At 49.6% G+C, this 18,340-nt stretch overlaps 1 protein-coding gene across 6 annotated transcripts in view; it reads left to right on the forward strand.

The window, feature by feature from the left end:
• CDH23 (cadherin related 23) overlaps positions 1-18,340 on the forward strand; it is a 169,364-nt gene that overhangs the window by 60,204 nt on the left and 90,820 nt on the right. For all 6 annotated transcript variants that reach the window (XM_033065501.1, XM_033065504.1, XM_033065502.1 and 3 more), the window contains exons 7-9: positions 6,283-6,477; positions 10,255-10,383; positions 15,730-15,808. In XM_033065501.1, the coding sequence (XP_032921392.1) occupies positions 6,283-6,477; positions 10,255-10,383; positions 15,730-15,808 (403 nt within the window). The remainder of the gene's footprint in view (positions 1-6,282; positions 6,478-10,254; positions 10,384-15,729; positions 15,809-18,340) is intronic.

Genomic DNA, 18,340 nt, shown 5'->3' on the forward strand with positions numbered 1-18,340 from the left:
CTGAACGTTCGGAGCTGGCGAGCGAGCGAGGGACCTGCTCTGGCAGCTGGGATGGAGCATGGGGACAGAAACCAAAACGTGGGACTGGTTTTGCCTCTCAGCAGGGGCTGGCACTCGCTGTGACTCTCTTTCTGCAGTGATTTCCTGCAGAAACGAGACCTGGGCAGGAATAGGTGACTTAAGGCAGCCCGGGGTGAGAGAGAGAGGGTCCCAGCTGTGTGGGGAACATCCCTGGAATCCATGTTCCACTGCACCGTGAGATGCCCTGCCTTCAAGGCCAGAGGCACTGAGCCCTCCTTCCTGCCTGCAATGATTTGGGATGGGCAGGATTTGCCTGGAGCTCAGGGATGTCTGAGCTCCAGCTTTCAACGGAGTGCAAAGCTCCTTTTGTCCGTGGAGCGAAAAGAGCCGCCAGGAGCGGCAGCACGGAATTATTTAAGAGTAATAGGTTGACCTGAGCTGCATCTCCTGATGGGCTGGCAGGGCTGTGGGATCAGAGCTGCCCGTGGTGGCTGTGCGCCCCCCGGCCCGTTTGTGTCGCCTCATCTCCCCGACCTTCCGACAGCTGCTCGGCCAGATTGCCTGCCGTTTTTCCACATTATTTGCATGGCTACAGCATGCAGCGGCATCCTAATCATCCCCACCAGCTTCTGCCGGGTGACTTTGCCCTGGGAGGTCAGATGGAGGTCCTCTACGTGGCCAGCCACTGGAGAGGGGCAGCTGTCTGGAGGGGTGAGCCCCAAACAAACCAAAATATTCCTTTCTGCTGCCCAGCCTTCTTGTGAGAGCGTTGTCGTGGTTTCATCGCAGTTCAGAGCCATGCAGTGTGTTGGAAACGTGGATGCGCTGAAGGGAGTATCTGGAAAATGAACTCCCAGATCTCCTCTGCTTCATCTCCCACCCCAGTGTGACCCAGCTGTAAACAAGTCAGCTCTCCATACTCCCCCTCTCAGCCCTTTGCCCCCGGGGATCCTGGGGTCAGGCCAGTTGGACAGGACTGATGGATCGAGGCACGTCTGGGCTGCTGGTGGCCCGTGGCCCGTGAAATGGTTTTTCTGTAGTGGGGAACTCTCAAAGGCACCGTGCAAATCTGCTCCCTGAGCAGAGCGAGGGACTTAATGCTGTGGGAGCAGGAGCCTCAGGAAAGGGATGGGAGCTGGATTTTCTGCAAAAAAAAGCCTTTTTTTTTTTTTTTTTTGTTAGCCCTGTGTGAAAGGAGAGCCTTTCCACAAGAATCATTTGAGTTGGATCTAAGAACATCAGGTTGAAGCACTAACCCAGTACTGCCAGGTTACACAGCCATGCCCCCAGGCGCCACAACCACACATCTTTTAAATCCCTCCAGAGGCAGCGGCTCCACCACTTCCTTGAGTTTTGCATGACCTGGTTTTTGATAGCAGGGGCCACAGAGATGGTTTCTGTGAGAAGCCAATGTCCAGCACAGCCAGTCCCTGATGACTCTGAAGATGGACATGCTCCTGACCAAGGCTGAGCCAGTTAGAGATGTTGGTAATGCCTCTGTGATAGTGTTAATTCCAGCCAGAGAAGAGGAGGAGGTGAGAGCATGTGAGAGACGGCAGGGGCAGTGGAAAAAAAGGGGCAGGAGGTGCTCCAGGTGCCAGAGCCAAGATTCCTCTGCAGGCTGTGGTAGGACCATGTCAAACCATGACACCTTTCCATGAAAAAATGTCTCCTGCTATTCAATCTAAACCTCCTCTGGCACAGCTTGAGAGGAACAGACAAGAGGAGGTGGTGCTCTGACTTTTTTCAGGTTTCCCTCGTGTTCAACCATGTAACCTGCCTGGTTGGACACATCATGGAACAGTTTGGGTTGGAAGGGGCCTTAAAGACCATCTAATTCCAACCCCCTGCTGCGGATAGGGACACTCTCCACTATCCCAGGTTTCTCACATTGTGACCCCAGAGAGGGAATCTCCTCTGGATTGTCATCTACTTTATATTACCACGTTGTGTCAGAGCAGCACCCACCCAAAATTTTATTACTAATGCATATTATAGCAGGGTTCATAATAAGATAAATAAATAAATAAATATTTTTAAAGTTCTTTTTTGGTAACCCCTCCTTCAGCCTTAATTGCCCTTTCACAGAGAGTGTTGCACAAGACTTTGGTGTCCCAGCTGCCAGGGTGAGCAGGACACATCTGTGTCTGGTGGCTCATGCTGAGGTCACACGGGAGGTGACAGCCAGCCCAGGGGAGCTGTTTGTTGTGCTGGGCTGTGCTTGGGAATCCCACCACAGCTTTGGGATGGAAACACAACTCCCTGGGAGGACTGGAATAGAGCAGACTTCTTATGGTTAAGAGTTAGGGGCTCCTGCATTGCTGTTCAGTATTTCTTCTTCCAATACGTTCTTTTTTAACAGTTTGAACTTTTCTTACTAATTTATTGCAAAATAAGGGCGAACAGCATCATTACTCAGCACCCCAGAGCCCTTTAATTCCTGGAGCTGCCCTGGGGGGGCCCTGGGTGCTGGAGCTGCTCCTGCTGAGGTGCCAGGTGAAGGTTGGGGTGCAGGAGACAGGTCAGGAGCAGGTCCCACTCCTGTTTGCCCTCCTCCTCCTCCCCCCAGCAGGCAGCATCTGCCTGCATGTTTATTTTTAATCTCACATCTGCTGGAGTCGTAACAAAGATTTAATGACATGACACAGTTTTGTCACCAGTTCTTTTTTCTGTAGTGAATGAAGCCTCCATCGCAGGCTGCTGCAGAGAGCTGAGAGCTTTAAAAAATGACAGAATTTGGCGACTCGTGTAGAGAGCTCACCTGCTTGCCATGAGCACCTGTAGGCTGGTGTCTGCCTGGACAAAAGAAATGATAGATTTAGTTATTTTTGCCTGTTGGTGAGATAAGCACAACCACAATTAGTCCTTGTTAATGAAGAAAAACCATGAAGGATATGCAGAGGAGTCCTATAAATGAACCAAATGCTGGAAAGGCAGGAACATTTGGGGCTTTCCAAAGGCATCTCCCTGGTTTGTGTCCTCTGCTCGGTATTTACCATCAAACACAAGCCCCAGGCTCTTCTGTTTATCCAGATGTTTTGCTTCATTGTTTAGATGATGGGCCACAGCTTCTGAGAAATAAAGACATCCGCTTCCTGCTGAGGAATATCTCGAGCCTGTTTGACCCAGAAATGGCAAGAGGATTTTAAAGACAGCTTTTAATGCTTTTTAAGGCAGATGGCCTGAAATTCCTCTGAGTCCTGACTATGCCTGCCTGGGCATGAGCATTGATGAGACCTTTTTCCCTGGAGGACTGTTGACATGGGATGTCTGCACCCTCCAGCTGGTTTTGCTGGTTTGGGGAAATTTTTATTTTTTTCTGTGCTTGAATTTGAGCTGTGATAAAAAAGATGCATTACCCAGAGCACTCCTTATGGGTCTGCATCCTCTCCCCTGTGAGCTGTTGGGAATAAGGGCATGTGCTTGGTGGTGAAATATTCACGTTGACCTGTGCATTTTGGGTATCCATGCTGCTCTGCTTCCTGTAACACTCCTCCTATTGCCTGGAACCCTTCTGCTCCCCTCCTAAATTCACTTGGCTGAGTTTGGCTGGTGTGCCCATGCCCTGGTGTCCCTCACAGCCCCTCAGATGCTTTGCTGCTGATATCCATGACTGATTCCCAGGGCCAGATCTTTGTCCAGAACTGATCCCTTGCTGTCCTGGCCAACGAAGGGAAGGAGGCTGTAAAACAAGGATAAAGTCACCCAGTGGTGTCTGCAGGGTCTGGGAGCTGACAGCACCAAAGCTGGTGACCTCCGTGTCCCCTCCAGGCAGCTTCTCCTTTGGAAGGACGAGGAGATGAACTCCCTTCAAAGCCTGCTTTGGGGCTATTGTGTGGAGCACAATGCAGGGGGAATCAAGCTCTCCTCTCTCACAGCCAGCCCCGTAATCACGGGTGACCAGAGAGGATTTGCATGCTAAAAGCAGTGGCTAGGGGCACTTAAAAAGGAGAGGAAACATATTCACCAAGGCCAGCTTTATCCTTATGAATATTATTATTATTATTCCCAGGGCAGTGTAGCTCAGAGCCTTCAGTGCAAGGCTGAATCTGCTCGTGCTCTGCCTCTCCCTGTGAATGGTTAATTTGTGATGCTGTGTTGTGACACTGGTCACTCTTTGGGAAGGAATTGGGTTGTTGGAGCATGTGGAGTGAGGTGGTGGAAGCAGTGCCCTGCCAGCAGCAACAGGAAGGCTGTGGGATGCTCTGGAATGGCTTGGGGGAGGCAGGTAGCCCAAAAGAGGCTCCAGCCTTGTCTGAGAAGGCATTTTAGGAGTGCCCAGAGAGCAAACACCCACCCCAGCCTCCCACACAGGGCCCTTCACCCAACACACCCCCCCACAGCTGACAAAATCTTGGCTCCCGAGCAGTTTAAATGCCCAAGCCAGGATTAAGGTGCTGAGTGTGTGCCACAAAGTCAAGGGTTTACACGGCAGCAGGGCAGGGCTGGGTGAAGCCTTCCAGAAAATGAGCAACTGTAACGAAAAGGGCAGCAAAATTCCAGGACATGTGGGCTGGGGGGATATGGTGTCTCCATTGCTAGAAGGCTTTTGGGATGGGAATGATTTAGGGGGACAGGTTTCTCTCCTGAGGTCCCTTCCAGCTATATCTTTTATGCTTTTGTGATTGCTGATCACCAAAAACTGGAAGGTACTTTAAAAAATAATCCTCAGGCCGTGCACTGCGAGGCTTCCTGGAGCAGCTTGATTTAGAGGAGGGGAAAAAACCAGAAAGGAAATGGAAAACCTAAGTGGGAGCCACAGTCTCTAACACCTTGGCAGAAGTGATGCTGATGAAAGGGAAGTGGAATTTTGCTGGAACCCGCGGTGAGCTTGGTGTTGATGCCCCTGCAATGCCACGTGCCTGGAGACAAGGGCAGGGACCACGAGGGATGAGTGTGGGATGAGTGGCCTGAGCCTGGATTCATCAGTGGGAATTGCAGAGTGTGCCCTGGGTTCCCTGCTCTGTTGTACCAAACCCTGCCACCTGCCTCGAGGGCAAATTTCTGCTGGACTCAGCCCTAACTGGGAAAATTTAGATTCTTTGGTTCTTTGCTGGCACCAGTATTGAGCTGGTAAAATAAGATTCCCTAGTGTGGAGCTCTGTTTTCCTGTATTTTCTAGTACAGGAGGTGTTGACTGGGACAACCTTTGGTTTACTGCAAGCCTGTGGTTCCCAAAAAACCTGAAAACGGCTCAGTTTGTTTCACAGCTTGGACCAGGGATTTTCTTGGAAGCATACCCCTCCTCAAACCTCCTTTCCATCCTCTCAGCACTTCAAGATGCTCCTCCGTAATCTGAGGGTGAATAATTTAATAGGGAAGGAGTTAGCAATAAAACACAGAGACTTGGGGAGAGGTTTTCAGGAATAATCCGTATTATCCCATAACCAGCCGTGTCAGGGCTCGTTTCTGCCCTTTGCTGTGTCCCCTTTCGAGGTTTAGCTCCTTGCCAACCCTTTTGGTGGTGTCACAGGCAGAGGGACGTGCCCAAGGTGTACCTGGAGCCCTGGCAGAGCCTTTTTTCCTGGCAGTCTGTGCTCGTGCCTTCAGGCAGAGACAAGAATATGCATTTTAAGATTTGCATAGGAACATGCAGCTGTTACACCAAAAATGGATAATTGTTCTCCCCGCTGCGAAGTTAAACAATAAGAAGTGCCAAACTGCACTTGCCATTGCTGATTTTGTGCACTCAGCTGCATATTTTATGCATGTAGATTAGTTCCAGATTTATGACGATGGAGCTGCTCATGCCTGCGTTAATCGGGCCAGGTTGTAGTTGCTGTGGAAACTACAACTTTGACTTTTGCGTGAAGTTCTGTGTTGCATTTAATGCTTTTTTTTTTTGTTGGCTTTTTCACATGTCCCCTTATTTTTTCAAAGCTCTCCTGTATTTAATACTTTGTGGTGAAAACGCTGGGGGAGTCAGCATCAAAATAAAAGCGCCTTTGGGCAAGAAGCAAGTTTAAGCAAAGAGAGAGATTTTTTCTGGAAAGTTGGGATGTATGGGAAAAATAAGGGTTTGTGACAGAGTGCCATCTTGACCACAGCTGTATAACTATTATTATAAGTGTGTAACAACTGTTATAGGCCTGCAATACTGTAATAAAGAACACAGCTGTGCAACTTAGAAATGTTGTGGAAATGCAGGACTGAAGGTGCTGGGTCCCTGGATATCCCTCCTGGTGGGAAGAGGAAATTCCTGGTGCATGTTTGATGTGAAAACGGCACGCGGATTTAAAGATATTCCTTTTTTATCCCCAGAACACCCCCGTGGGCACTCCAATTTTCATCGTGAACGCCACAGACCCGGACCAGGGGGCAGGAGGCAGCGTGCTGTACTCCTTCCAGCCCCCTTCCAACTTCTTTGCCATCGACAGCGGCCGTGGCATCGTGTCAGTGATCCGGGAGCTGGACTACGAAGTCACTCAGGCTTACCAGCTCCAGGTGAATGCCACGGTGAGTCTTACCCTGCCTGCACGTGGTGTCCAGGGTTTATTCTATTGCCCTGCTCTGGAAAATCTCTGTCCTGGTTTGGAGGGCAGGTGTCTGCTAAGAAAAGCAGGAGCTTCTCTTTGAAATGGAGAATGTGAACCTCCTCTTGCCAAATTATTGTAATTTTGAAATTAAGGGGCTTTCAGGCATTGATATGGGAATTAGGGATAACAGTTCTTTACTAGGGAAATTAAAAAAGAAACACAGTACAAAGAACAAACCCAAAACCACTGACAGAGTCAGAGTACAACCTGACACCCTGTCAGGCAGGGTGTTGGCAGCAGTCCCATTCAATGGTGGTTGCATCCTCCTGCAGTGACAGATGTGGCTCAGTTGGAGCAGTGCTCCTGTACAAGGTGCAGTTTTCCTCCAAATGTCCAGTGATGATGTAGAAGGGTCTGGTTTTCCTCAGCAATCCAGTGGAAAAAGGCTGCTTTGATGTTCCAAATCTCAGATTTTATCTCAGTAAGAAATGCTTGGCTCCTCCCCCTGGCTGGAGCATCTTCCAATGGGATGCAGTAATTTTATCAGTCATGCAGTGGGACTCAATGGCCATGAGCAGAAAATGACTGGCTGGAGGAAGGATGGGTTGTGAAAAGATAAAGAACAATGCCCCACCTGGTTTCAATGGATGGCCCATTAGCAGAATATCTCCCATGGAGATAAGCATCACTGCCCCCACCTGGTCTCAACAGATGGTGATAGAATAGATACTTTTGGTCACATCCTATATTGCAACCTAAGACAATCTCCTTTTGGGCTTTTGCAGGAAGGGGACCAGCTCCTGGGTGGTGAAACCCAGTACAGGGCATACAGACCATTCCCAGAATCATGGAATGGTTTAGGTCAGGCACCTTAAAGCCCACCCCATTCCAACCCCCTGCCATGGGCAGGGGCACCTTCTCCTAGACCAGGTTGCCCCAAGCCTCATCCAGCTGGGTCTGTAACACTTCCAGGGTTGGATCTACATCCACAACTTCCCTGGACAGCCTGTGCCAGTGTCTCACCACCCTCTGAGTGAGGAATGTCTTTGGGAATCCTCCAGACTCATTCCTTGTACAGCTGGTTTATTACAAGTGGATTCACCTTTATTAAGTTCAGACACCAAGAGTTAAAATTGTGGTGGGCAGAGGAGAAACCAGGGTCTTTATTGCAGTCAATGCTATCCCATGGGAGATGCATGCAGCATGGCAAATTCATGCCCCATGTGAATAGGTGTTCAATCCAGCCCAGAGAGAGCTGGAGAATGTGGAGGAGCACACAGGCTGGAGTTCTGCTCCTTCCCCACCTCACACACAACAGAGGAAGGTGAGGTTCACCCCTGCAATACATCTGCCCGGCTCCACGCTCAGGAGAGGGGGGGAAAACCCTCTCTGCCCCCTCCAGGCAGCTGGCCAGAGCTCTTGAAGCATGTGATTTAATCAAGATCATTGTCTTGATGCAGAGCCACAAATGTCAGGAGGACACGGAGGGCTGCGCTTCGCTCTGCACAGCGCCGAGCCCACACACTCATGGACTGCAGGGCAAACATGACAGCCTTTCAGCCGAAACCCTGCATGTTCCAGGCTGTGCAGTTTTCTCCAGAAACTTGGGTTTTTTGTTGTTCGGGGTTTTTTTGTTTTTTATTTTGAAGCATACCTCATTTTGTTTTTAATACTCCTCTCTGTTGCTGCCTTGCCAGTGTCTGTCGCTGACACACCTTCCTGGGATGTGTTACTGAACTGTCTGGCAGGTTGGAAAATGTGGGACCAAACACAGAGCCTGCTGGAAATGTAACTTTCTTCCAGGATTCTGATTCCCTCAGGGATGCAGTGCTGTCAGCTCTGTCCATCCAGCTCCGTCTGGCCCTGTATCCCAGCAAAGATAAAATGGGGGATTCACAGAATCCCAGAATGGTTTGGGTTGGGAGGGCTTGTAGAGCCCAGTTCATCCCAACCCTCTGCCCTGGGCAGGCACACCTTCCACTATCCCACGTTGCTCCAAGCCCTGTCCAGCCTGGACATTTCCAGGGATGAGGCAGCCGCAGCTTCTCTGGGCACCCTGTTACTTGCTCTGTACACTCCTGGCATCCAGTGATTTCCAGCTTTGGGAATCCAAGGACTTAAATATTGTTTCTGGATGGCAGCTGTGAGAGTATCTCCTGGGTTTGGTCAGTGCTAGTAATTCCTAGAAGAAAAGTGATGAGAAACCCAGGGCAAAGCTTGGAAAGAAAGATGAGAGTCACACCAGCACAGCAGGATCTGGAATGCAGAATTTTGCCTGCCTGATGAACAGTTTGCATGGTCCAGAGTGGGAAATGGGGTGGTGGTGGGCTCAGGGTAGCTGCAGGGATTGCTGAGGAGCAGAGGGCAAGGCAAGAGCTGTTCCATCCCAGGGATGAAGGCAGCAAGCACAGAAAGAGGATGGAAAGGACAGCAGTGAGAAACTGGAAGCATGCTCGCTTTTTCAGTGCCATCTGTGATGCTTTAAACAAAATTTAAGAGGTGAAGGGGTGGGGAAGGAGCATTATGTGAAGAAACAAAGGACTTTAACCTGATGGCACTAACAGCAGAGTCAGAATAAGCGTCCACCCAGGCCACAGACACTGAGCCCTGCAGGTGAAGAGGATAATGTACAAGCTGAGCTGTTGAATAGAGTTTAAATTAACATTAATCTTCTGGCAATCAGTCTTTGCCTGTGCTCAGAGCTGCTTTGGAGGAGTGTGTGGTGAGCTCTGATGGTCACCTTCCAGCACAGTGCCTGACTGGGGGCAAGGAGAAATTGATTCCCTTCCCTCCGTGTGCTCTCCTCACTCCTGCCCTTAGCAAAGGGCTGGGGGGGTTTTGGAGTCACTTTTAAGCACCCATGGGACAAGGTTTCAGCAGGAAAGCTGGTGGCAGTGCCTGCTGCTGGAGCACTGGCTGCTGGAGAAGGGCCATGCCTGGAGAAGAGCCCAGGGCTCTGTCCTGGTGGGATGTGATGAAGAGAAAGGGAGGGGATCATGGAACGGTTCAGGTGGGAGGGGATGTTCAAAGACCATTTAGTCCAACCCTCTGCCATGGGCAGAGACACCTTCTACTATCCCAGGTGGCTCCAAACCCCATCCAGCCTGGCCTTGGACACTTCCAGGGGTCCAGGAGCAGCCACAGCTTCTCTGGGCAAACTCACCACCCTGACCACCAGGAGTTTCTTCCTAATACATGATCTAACCCTGCCTGCTTTCAGTTTAAAGCCACTTCCCCTTGTCCTGTCCCTCCATGCCCTTGTCCCAAATCCCTCCCAGCTCCCTTCAGGCACTGGAAGGGGCTCTGAGGTCTCCGGGAGCCTCCTTTTCAGCTGACAGAGCCCAAACTGCATTAAGGCATCAGCCCTGTGGGTATGAGAGAGGCTGCTGGCACCCACCCCTGGGTCTGACCACGCAGAGATGCCTTAGGCTGTGTCTGCATTAGGAAGGAATTTACATTTTGAAGTAGGTGTTGAACAGCATTACCCGCATTTTCATTCCAAATGTGATGAAAACTAAATTGGTGTTTGCTTCATTTGAAAGGGCTGATGCTGCAATGAAATGCATATTGTATTTCAGCTTAGAGGGAGGTGCAGTGGACAATAATTCCAGCAGGTAGCTTGAAAAAGAGATGATTGCTTCCACTATTCAGAAATCCTGCCCCAACTACAACTGCAAGAGACGTAGTGCTGCTGAATAATCCTGCTTTTCTGATAGAAATCCTTTCTCTCCCCTCCCTGCCCCTTCTTTTTTTCAAGGACCAAGATAAAAACAAGCCTCTGTCTACTCTGGCCAACCTGGCAATCACTATCACAGACGTGCAGGACATGGACCCCATCTTCATCAACCTGCCCTACAGCACCAACATCTACGAGAACTCGCCTCCGGTAAGGGCTGTGCTTCCTGGGGCTTTCCTTCTGAAACACCACATTCCCAGCCAGATCCAAAACATCCAACCCCTTCTTAAAACAGGCAGCCTGAGCGTGGACCCCAAATAAAATATTTTCTTGAGGTTTTTTTGCTTAAATTCTACAAAGGCTTTGTCACCCCGTCTCCTCCCCACGCTCTATCTGCATGCCATTTCCAGTAGAGAACTCAAAGGGAAAAAAAATCTAAACGTTCCTGAAATGAGGCAGTTTTGAAAATGCCAGAATCATCAGCCATTTCAGCACTTTGAGTCTTTTCCCCCCAGGTTTTGCCAAATTGATCCAATCATTTTAGTTCTTCTGAAATTCGGTTTGTCAGCAAACTCGCTGTTTGTGGAAAAAAACGTCTCCCAGTCTCTGAATACAGCAGGGATGAGTTTGTTTTTTGTTGGGTTTTTTTTTCCCCCACAGATGTCAGGAGTGTGGAGGGCAGCTTGGGCTTTGGGAGCTGTTTGCTCTGCTCCCACCAAGGGCTTTAATCCATGCACCAGCCCTTCCCTGCAGCATCCCCAGCTGTGCATCCCATCCCTCTGTCCACAGGGAAGCATTTTTTGTGTGTGGAAGGAAAAAACTGCCTTAAAATCACGGCATGATGGGCATCCACACCACATGTGCTTCCCATTGCTTGTCTGGATCCCAAATCCCTGGTGGCTCGGTTCAGAGGGAGAGGGAACTCCATTGTGCTTCAGTTTAGCATTTTACTCACTTTGGAGCAAAGCCCTGGCATGGAGAGTGGATCAATAGGGCTGACTCCCAAAATCCATGGGGACACAGCACACTGCCTGTCTGCTGGCCCAGAGGTGGCAAAACCCCCCCCAGCTTATTCATGAATTACTCACTAGGCAAAAGTTTTGTTAATATTGAGGAGTGTCTCTGGGATGGACAGTGTGCTGCAGGGAAATAAAAACCCACAAATTAGATCACACTTAACTGGGAGGATAAAAGCTCTAGATGAAATTAGAGGAGTGGAAGTGCCATAAATATTAAAAATCGTGGACTGCATCACCTCCATGAAGTGAAAGGGAATGTGTTCCAAATAATGGTACACATTAAGGGTCAAAGGTCCCTCTGTGTCAATACATGCACCACAGTTATTCCTGGAATATTCTGTCTGCAGTCAGCAGAGCAGCAAATAACCACAGTGTAAGATGATGCAGAAAAAGGGGGAAGGAATTCCCACCAGGTTTAGAGATTTTCATTTCTCTTGCCCACGTGCAACATCTCCAAAGGCACTGAGGTATCCCAGATGGATAGTGCCACCAGGGGCAAGGTGAAGAGGAAGATTGCTGGAGGTGGGGACTGCTTTGAGTGGTGTCACCCGCTGGTTTGGACCCAAATTCCCAGCCTTCCCCAGCGAAATTCCACTGCTGAAACAAGGATGTGGTTTGCTTTGGCAAACCTGGGGATTAACACAGAGTCATTTGGCTGGGAAAGACCTCAAAGTTCATCAAGCCCAGCCGTTAATTATGAGCATTTTTTGTCTCTTCTCCTCAGCTCTACCCTACCCCCCTGAGCAGAGCCATGTGTGGAGTGAATGTTTTGGTTATCAAGATGATCCAGTTTGGGTGGGGAGTCTGGGCTTGGCCAGCTCAAACCAAGCTTGCAGGTCAAACCAAGAGGCTGAGGTGCATTTTTGGGTGATGTTTACCTTGGCATGTGACTCAGCAGGCCGAAATGTGCTCCAGGCATCTCATCCCAGCCCTAAATCCACGGAGCCGCTGCTCCGTCTCTCTTCCCTCTTTTTATCTGTGGTGCACAGCATGTCTGTGTTCCCCTATCAATGTATCAGGCGAGAATACCTCATCTAAAGTGTATACATTACCTAATAAAATCCTTCTTATTCGGGATTATTGCATCAAATTTTAATTTCCTCACTCGAGTAACAGCATGTCAGCCAGCCCGTCAGCGGAGCGCCGATAGAAGGTGAAAGGAGTGGATAAACTGCAGCAAATTACCACAAACAGATCCCTATCAGCCCTTTGACTGGAATTGACTGGAATTAAGAAGTGAGAAATGGGATTTTATTTTTTTTTTTGCCGTGGCAGCTTTCTGAAGCACTCATCCCCCACCCCCCTCCTCCTGCTGCAATGCCGGGCAGCACTTCGCCTTTCAAGTCCCTAATCCTGTAAGAGAAGAAGAAGAAAAAAGAGGTGGAGGGGCATGAGAGGGGAAAGAAGTGCAGTTGTAGCTCTTATTCCTCTCAGGCCAGGATCTGGGAGCATAATTGAGCAGCGTTTCGGGCAGGTGCTTATTGTGACTCTGGGAAGAAAGCAATTTCTTATCGGGCAGAGGAGGAGGACACAGCAGGGAGAGACACTCTGCTGTCCCTGGAGGTGTTGTGTCTTCTTTCTTGATGTTGTTTATCATCCCAGCATGGCTCAGACATCTCTCCTAGGGCACCCGAGCGCGCCTGCAGCTGTGGCAAAGCTCCAGGCGTGTTTTTCATCCTCAGGAGGGTTCTTGGGTGTCTGGGTGTTTTTGGGAGACTGGGTGGCGGGGTTGATGTTGAATGTTGTGGAAAGGAAGGGTTGTCCAAGCACTGGCACAGGTTGCCAGTGGGATCACCATGCCTGGAGGGATTTAAAAGATGTGGATGTGGACATGGGTTAGTGGGGGCCTGGGCAGATGATCTCAGGAGGGTTTTCCAACCCAAATGATTCTGTGATTCCTTTTCCAACCTAAATGATTGTGGTCTGGAGGAGAAGGGCCAATTCCCCAGCAGAGCTGCTGCTGAGCCCCTGTCCTGCACCCCAGCAGCTGCCTGGTGCAGGCAGTGCTGCAGCTGCACTTTGGGGGTGCAGGAGGAGGAACCCACTCTCCAGGAGATGAGCTGAGAGCTGTGAAGGTGTGCTGCATCCCACAGGGAGCCAGGAGTGGGGCCAAACCCCCAGCAGCCATCTTGCCTTGCAGCAGAATGGTACAGATACATGTCAAACATCATTAAAACTGTTTTAATTTTTCTGCACCATCCCCCCTCCTCCTTAGAAACTCCTTGAGTTGAAGAAATAATGTAGAATCAGTGCTGGTTTTGCCCTAGAGTCTCAATAGCGCCGAGTTAATTCTTTCTTACAATATTTCCAGCCCATCAGTGTGAACACTTTATTAAAAGCTCAGGGTTTTATTAAAAAAGGATTGATTTACCCCTGCCCCTCTTCAAAAAACCCTCAGATTTTGTTTGGATAATGTGCCATTCTCTATTTTCTTTGCCTTTTTTTAAGCACAGGCTTTCCCAGATTATTACTTTTCTAAACCTTCTTCCTCCTCCCCCAGGGAGGGAAGAGTTATTCTCTTCTCTCTGTGCCCACCAGCCACTGCTGTCTGCAGCAGGAGGGCAAGGTGTGACTTGTTTTAAAAGAAAATTCAGGGATCTTTTGGGAGTTTCTGAGCTGCAGGGTCTTGCCACAGATTGTGCCCTGTGCCACTTCTCCAGGAAGGCTCAAGTTTGCTCCCAGACACTGTGGATGCTCAGGAAGGGATCACCCATGGGAATTGGAAGAGTCTTGTGGAGGACCTGTCAGGAAGGATGGAAACCAGGTGGGATGTGAAGGATGGGTGGCAGGGAGCCCAGCAGCACTCCAAAATGTTTCCTGGACACTGGTGGAATGCGGCTCATTCCAGGAGGTGCTTGTGGTGCAGGGGGAGAAACACAGGATGCTGCAAGGAGAAACAGGGGGAGCCCCAGTGCCAAAATGCCAAAACCCAGCAGCATGAAATCATCATCACAGGCCTGCCAAGGGCAGAGGGTGAACCTCAGCATGGTCCCTCGTGATCCCAGTGATCAAAACTCTGGATAATTTCTTTCCTGTGGGCATCTCTATGGCACGTGCTGCCGAGATATCCGAGTGAGATTCCCTCTCCACCCCTCCCAAACTTTCCCTGCTGCCACATCCCTGCTCATCCTTTTATCTCTCCCTCCAGCCCTTCCCCTTGGCTGCTCCAGGAGGGGCCTGTCCCGCAGATAAAGCTGTTCCCCATTGCTATTCCCCAGCCTTCCCTCTGCAGGAGGCAATTCCCATTCTGTGTCAGTCATACCTGGTGTGACATGAGCTGTCACACAGACCTGGTGCCTTCACCCTCTGCCCCTTCCACTGGGGAGCTCCAGCTGTGCCAGGGAGGGGAGGGGGCTCTTATCTGTCCCGTGGGGATGGGAGATTAAAGATTGTATCGAGTTTGAGTCTGCTGAATGTCAGTGTAATGTATAATAGAGCACTTAATATGCACAATTTATAGTATGTAATACAATTAAATATATATATAGAGAGAGAGAGTATGAAGTGTAATACATTATAATTTAAGCAAAACTATGCTGGGACAGAGCACACTGAAATGCATCACCCTTTTTTTACCCCTTCCCTTTACCCTGCCCTCCTTTCCATGTCCCCCGTTCCTGCTTTCCCACCTGCTCCTTCCCCATTTGTGTGATATTTTTTCTCTCCCTGTGCTCTTGGGAAAGCACAGTTATTGTCAGTAATTTAGAGGCTCTCCGGGTGGCTGCTGAGCCTCACCAGCCGAGCACTGCTCAGAGGCCAGTGACCTGGGATTTATGGCTAATGTTCTCAGTTAATAACATGGATTTACTTAAGGAGTCCATTGAAATGCCCTCAGAGATCAGGGAAGCAGCAGCCTGCCTGGCCCTGGGAGCTTTCTTTATGGCCAGCAGAGGCATTGAGCACACAGGGACACAGATCTGGAAGCCAGGGAAGAAGGAGAGTCCCTGCTTTCCACCGGTGATGTTTCTGCCACAGCTTTCCCTTTGGCCTTCAAGTGATGGATTGGGGGGCGAGCACGAGCTCTGCTCCCTCGTTAGATATGCAAACGCCTCTACTGACATTTCCTTTGAGGGGAAAAAAAAAAATTAAAAAATTTGCTGCTTTCCCCGCTGTTAATAAGCCAATGAAAACAAGAACAGCTGAGTTGTAAATTTTTTCACACTACATTAATTACGGGCATGTGCATGTGTTGGTATTCACAGGGGCTCGCTGCACTGCAGCGGGGGAAGTTGACTTATGGAGCAGGATATTTTTATTTCAAGAGCTAAACAAGAATTTTGGGGCCCTCCTATGTTCTTCTTGTCAGTTTTGGGGGACTCCTGGATCTTGCTTCTGGGCTATAGGAACAGTGCATTCTGCACACATCAGAGTGAGAAGCAGTGAGCCTGAACTGCTCCAAGGGCAGCCAGGGGGGCTTCTCCAGGACAGGCTATGTCCCAGGACAGGCTATCCCTCAGCACCTGGCCCACGGTGAGAGGTGCAGGTCATGTTGGGAGCCCCAGCAGTGCTGTGACCCCTGTCCCCTGTCCCTCCCCAGGGTACGACGGTACGGATGATAACAGCCATCGACCAGGACAAGGGACGGCCCCGGGGCATCGGCTACACCATCGTCTCTGGTGAGTCCTGGGGGACAGGGGATGGAGGGATGGATGGAGGAAGGGATGGATGGAGGAAGGGATGATGGATGGGTGATGGATGGATGGATGGATGGATGGATGGATGGATGGATGGATGGATGGATGGATGGAAGGATGGATGGATGGATGGATGGAAGGATGGATGGATGGATGGATGGATGGATGGATGGATGGATGGATGGAAGGATGGATGGATGGATGGAGGATGGATGGATGATGGATGGATGGATGGATGGATGGATGGATGGATGGTGGATGATGGATGGATGGATGATGGTTGGATGGATGGATGGATGGATGGATGGATGGATGGATGGATGGATGGATGGATGGTGGATGATGGATGAGGAATGGATGGATGATACATGATTGGTGGATGGATGGAGGGATGGATGAGGAATGGATGGATGATGGATGGATGATGGATGGATGGATGATGGATGGATGATGGATGATAGCTGGATAGATGATGGAGGATGGGTGGATGGATGGATGGATGGATGATGGATGGATAATGGATGGATGGATGAATAGATGATGGATGGATGATGGATGGATGGATGGATGGATGGATGGATGGATGGATGGATGGATGGATGGATGGATGGAATGGATGATGGATGGATGGATGGATGGATGGATGGATGGATGGATGGATGGATGGATGGATGGAATGGATGATGGATGGATGGATGGATGGATGGATGGATGGATGGATGGATGGATGGATGATGGATGATGGATGGATAGATGATGGATGGATGGATGGATGGATGGATGGATGGATGGATGGATGATGGATGGATGGATGATGGATGATGGATGATGCATGGATGGATGGATGGATGGATGGATGGATGATGATGGATGGATGGATGGATGGATGGATGGATGATGGATGATGGATGGATAGATGATGGATGGATGGATGGATGGATGGATGGATGATGGATGGATGGATGATGGATGATGGATGATGCATGGATGGATGGATGGATGGATGGATGATGATGGATGGATGGATGGATAGATGATGGATGGATGGATGGATGGATAGATGATGGATGGATGGATGAGGGATGATGGATGGATGGATTGATGGTAGGATGGGTCTTGGATGTATGATGGATAATGGATGGATGATGGATGGATAATGGTTGGATGGAAGGATGGATGGGATATCTCTGGTATCAGTCTTTGTACATCCCATCCCTGGTAAATCATGGAGGAGAATAGCTAGGATGATTTATAATGGAAGTGACTTTAAAGGTGATTTTTCCAACCACTCTACCATGGGCAGGGACACCTTCCACACCTTCCTAGAGCAGGTTGCTCCAAGCAAATTTGGCAATATCTCACGTTGAAACCTTTCATTTCTAATGACGAGCCACAAACAGCTGAGCTTCACACAACACCATGGAAAGGATTTTCTGTTCTGGGAGGGAATGGGGCTGAGTATGGACTGAACAGGTCCTGGTGGTTTCTGTGGTGTTTCCCAAAAGTTATGATGCAAGGACTGGACCTGTGAGGCTGCAGAGCTAAAGAACAAAGCTTAATTAAAGAAAGCCTTAATTAAAGGCTTTCTGCCTTCTGACAGGCGCGTGGATTGAGCCTGCCTTTGCAGTCTGGCTCTGAAGGCTGGGAAGGTGTTTCCAGGTAAAACCCAGCTGCCTTACGGAAAGGCCAGTTTTGTGGGGCTGGGACTGTTTAATTTAAGATGCCTTGAGCTCAGCAATCTCTGCCATACCCCAGCAGACTTTGATGCTCCCAGAGGCTGCTTTGGTGAGGACAGACAAACTGCTCGAGGTGACCCAGGAGTGAGGGACCAGCTTGGTGGGTGTGGGGTGTAACCTTCTTCCTTCCATCACTTTTGGGGGGGCTTCTTCCCAGCAAGAAACTGCAGCAGGGCCTCCCCTCCCTCCTGTGCCACATGTTCCAGGTGCTGCCTCCACGTGCAGGAATAATTTCCCAGTTTATTTTCCTTAAAGCTCAGCCATTTCAAACCCTCTTTTAATCAGCCTCAAGGGTCAAGGTGATTTCACCCTGACTTTCAAGTCTGCTGATCCTGACTGCAAGTATCCAGCCTTTGAAGATGGGAGGATTATTTATTCCTCTAATTCCCTCTGCAATTTATTGGAGAGATTCACCCAGATTGTTGGAGAATCAGCTGGCCCAGGTGCAGCAGGGACTGTCTTCTGCCTGATATGGGACCTTTTTCTGGACTGAAACATCAATCTAATTTTGCAGAGGTTGCTGAATTACAGTGAGGATGGTAAAATAGCTGTCAGCCTGGCCATCCTGGATGGGCAGTGGGAAGGTGGAAGGGGAATCAGGATGCCCTGAGATCCAGGTGGAACATGGAGAGACCTGCAGGCAGATCACAGCACATAGCCTTGCATCTGCTTGTGTATGCAAGAGCTTAACCCTTGCCTGATGGGACAGCTCTCCTTCCAGAGGATCCAGCAGAACAGATCAAAAGAGTGATGAAGCTACTTTGCACTATTATATTTT

This window comes from Catharus ustulatus, chromosome 8, assembly GCF_009819885.2.
Source record: "Catharus ustulatus isolate bCatUst1 chromosome 8, bCatUst1.pri.v2, whole genome shotgun sequence".
Taxonomy (NCBI): domain Eukaryota; kingdom Metazoa; phylum Chordata; class Aves; order Passeriformes; family Turdidae; genus Catharus; species Catharus ustulatus.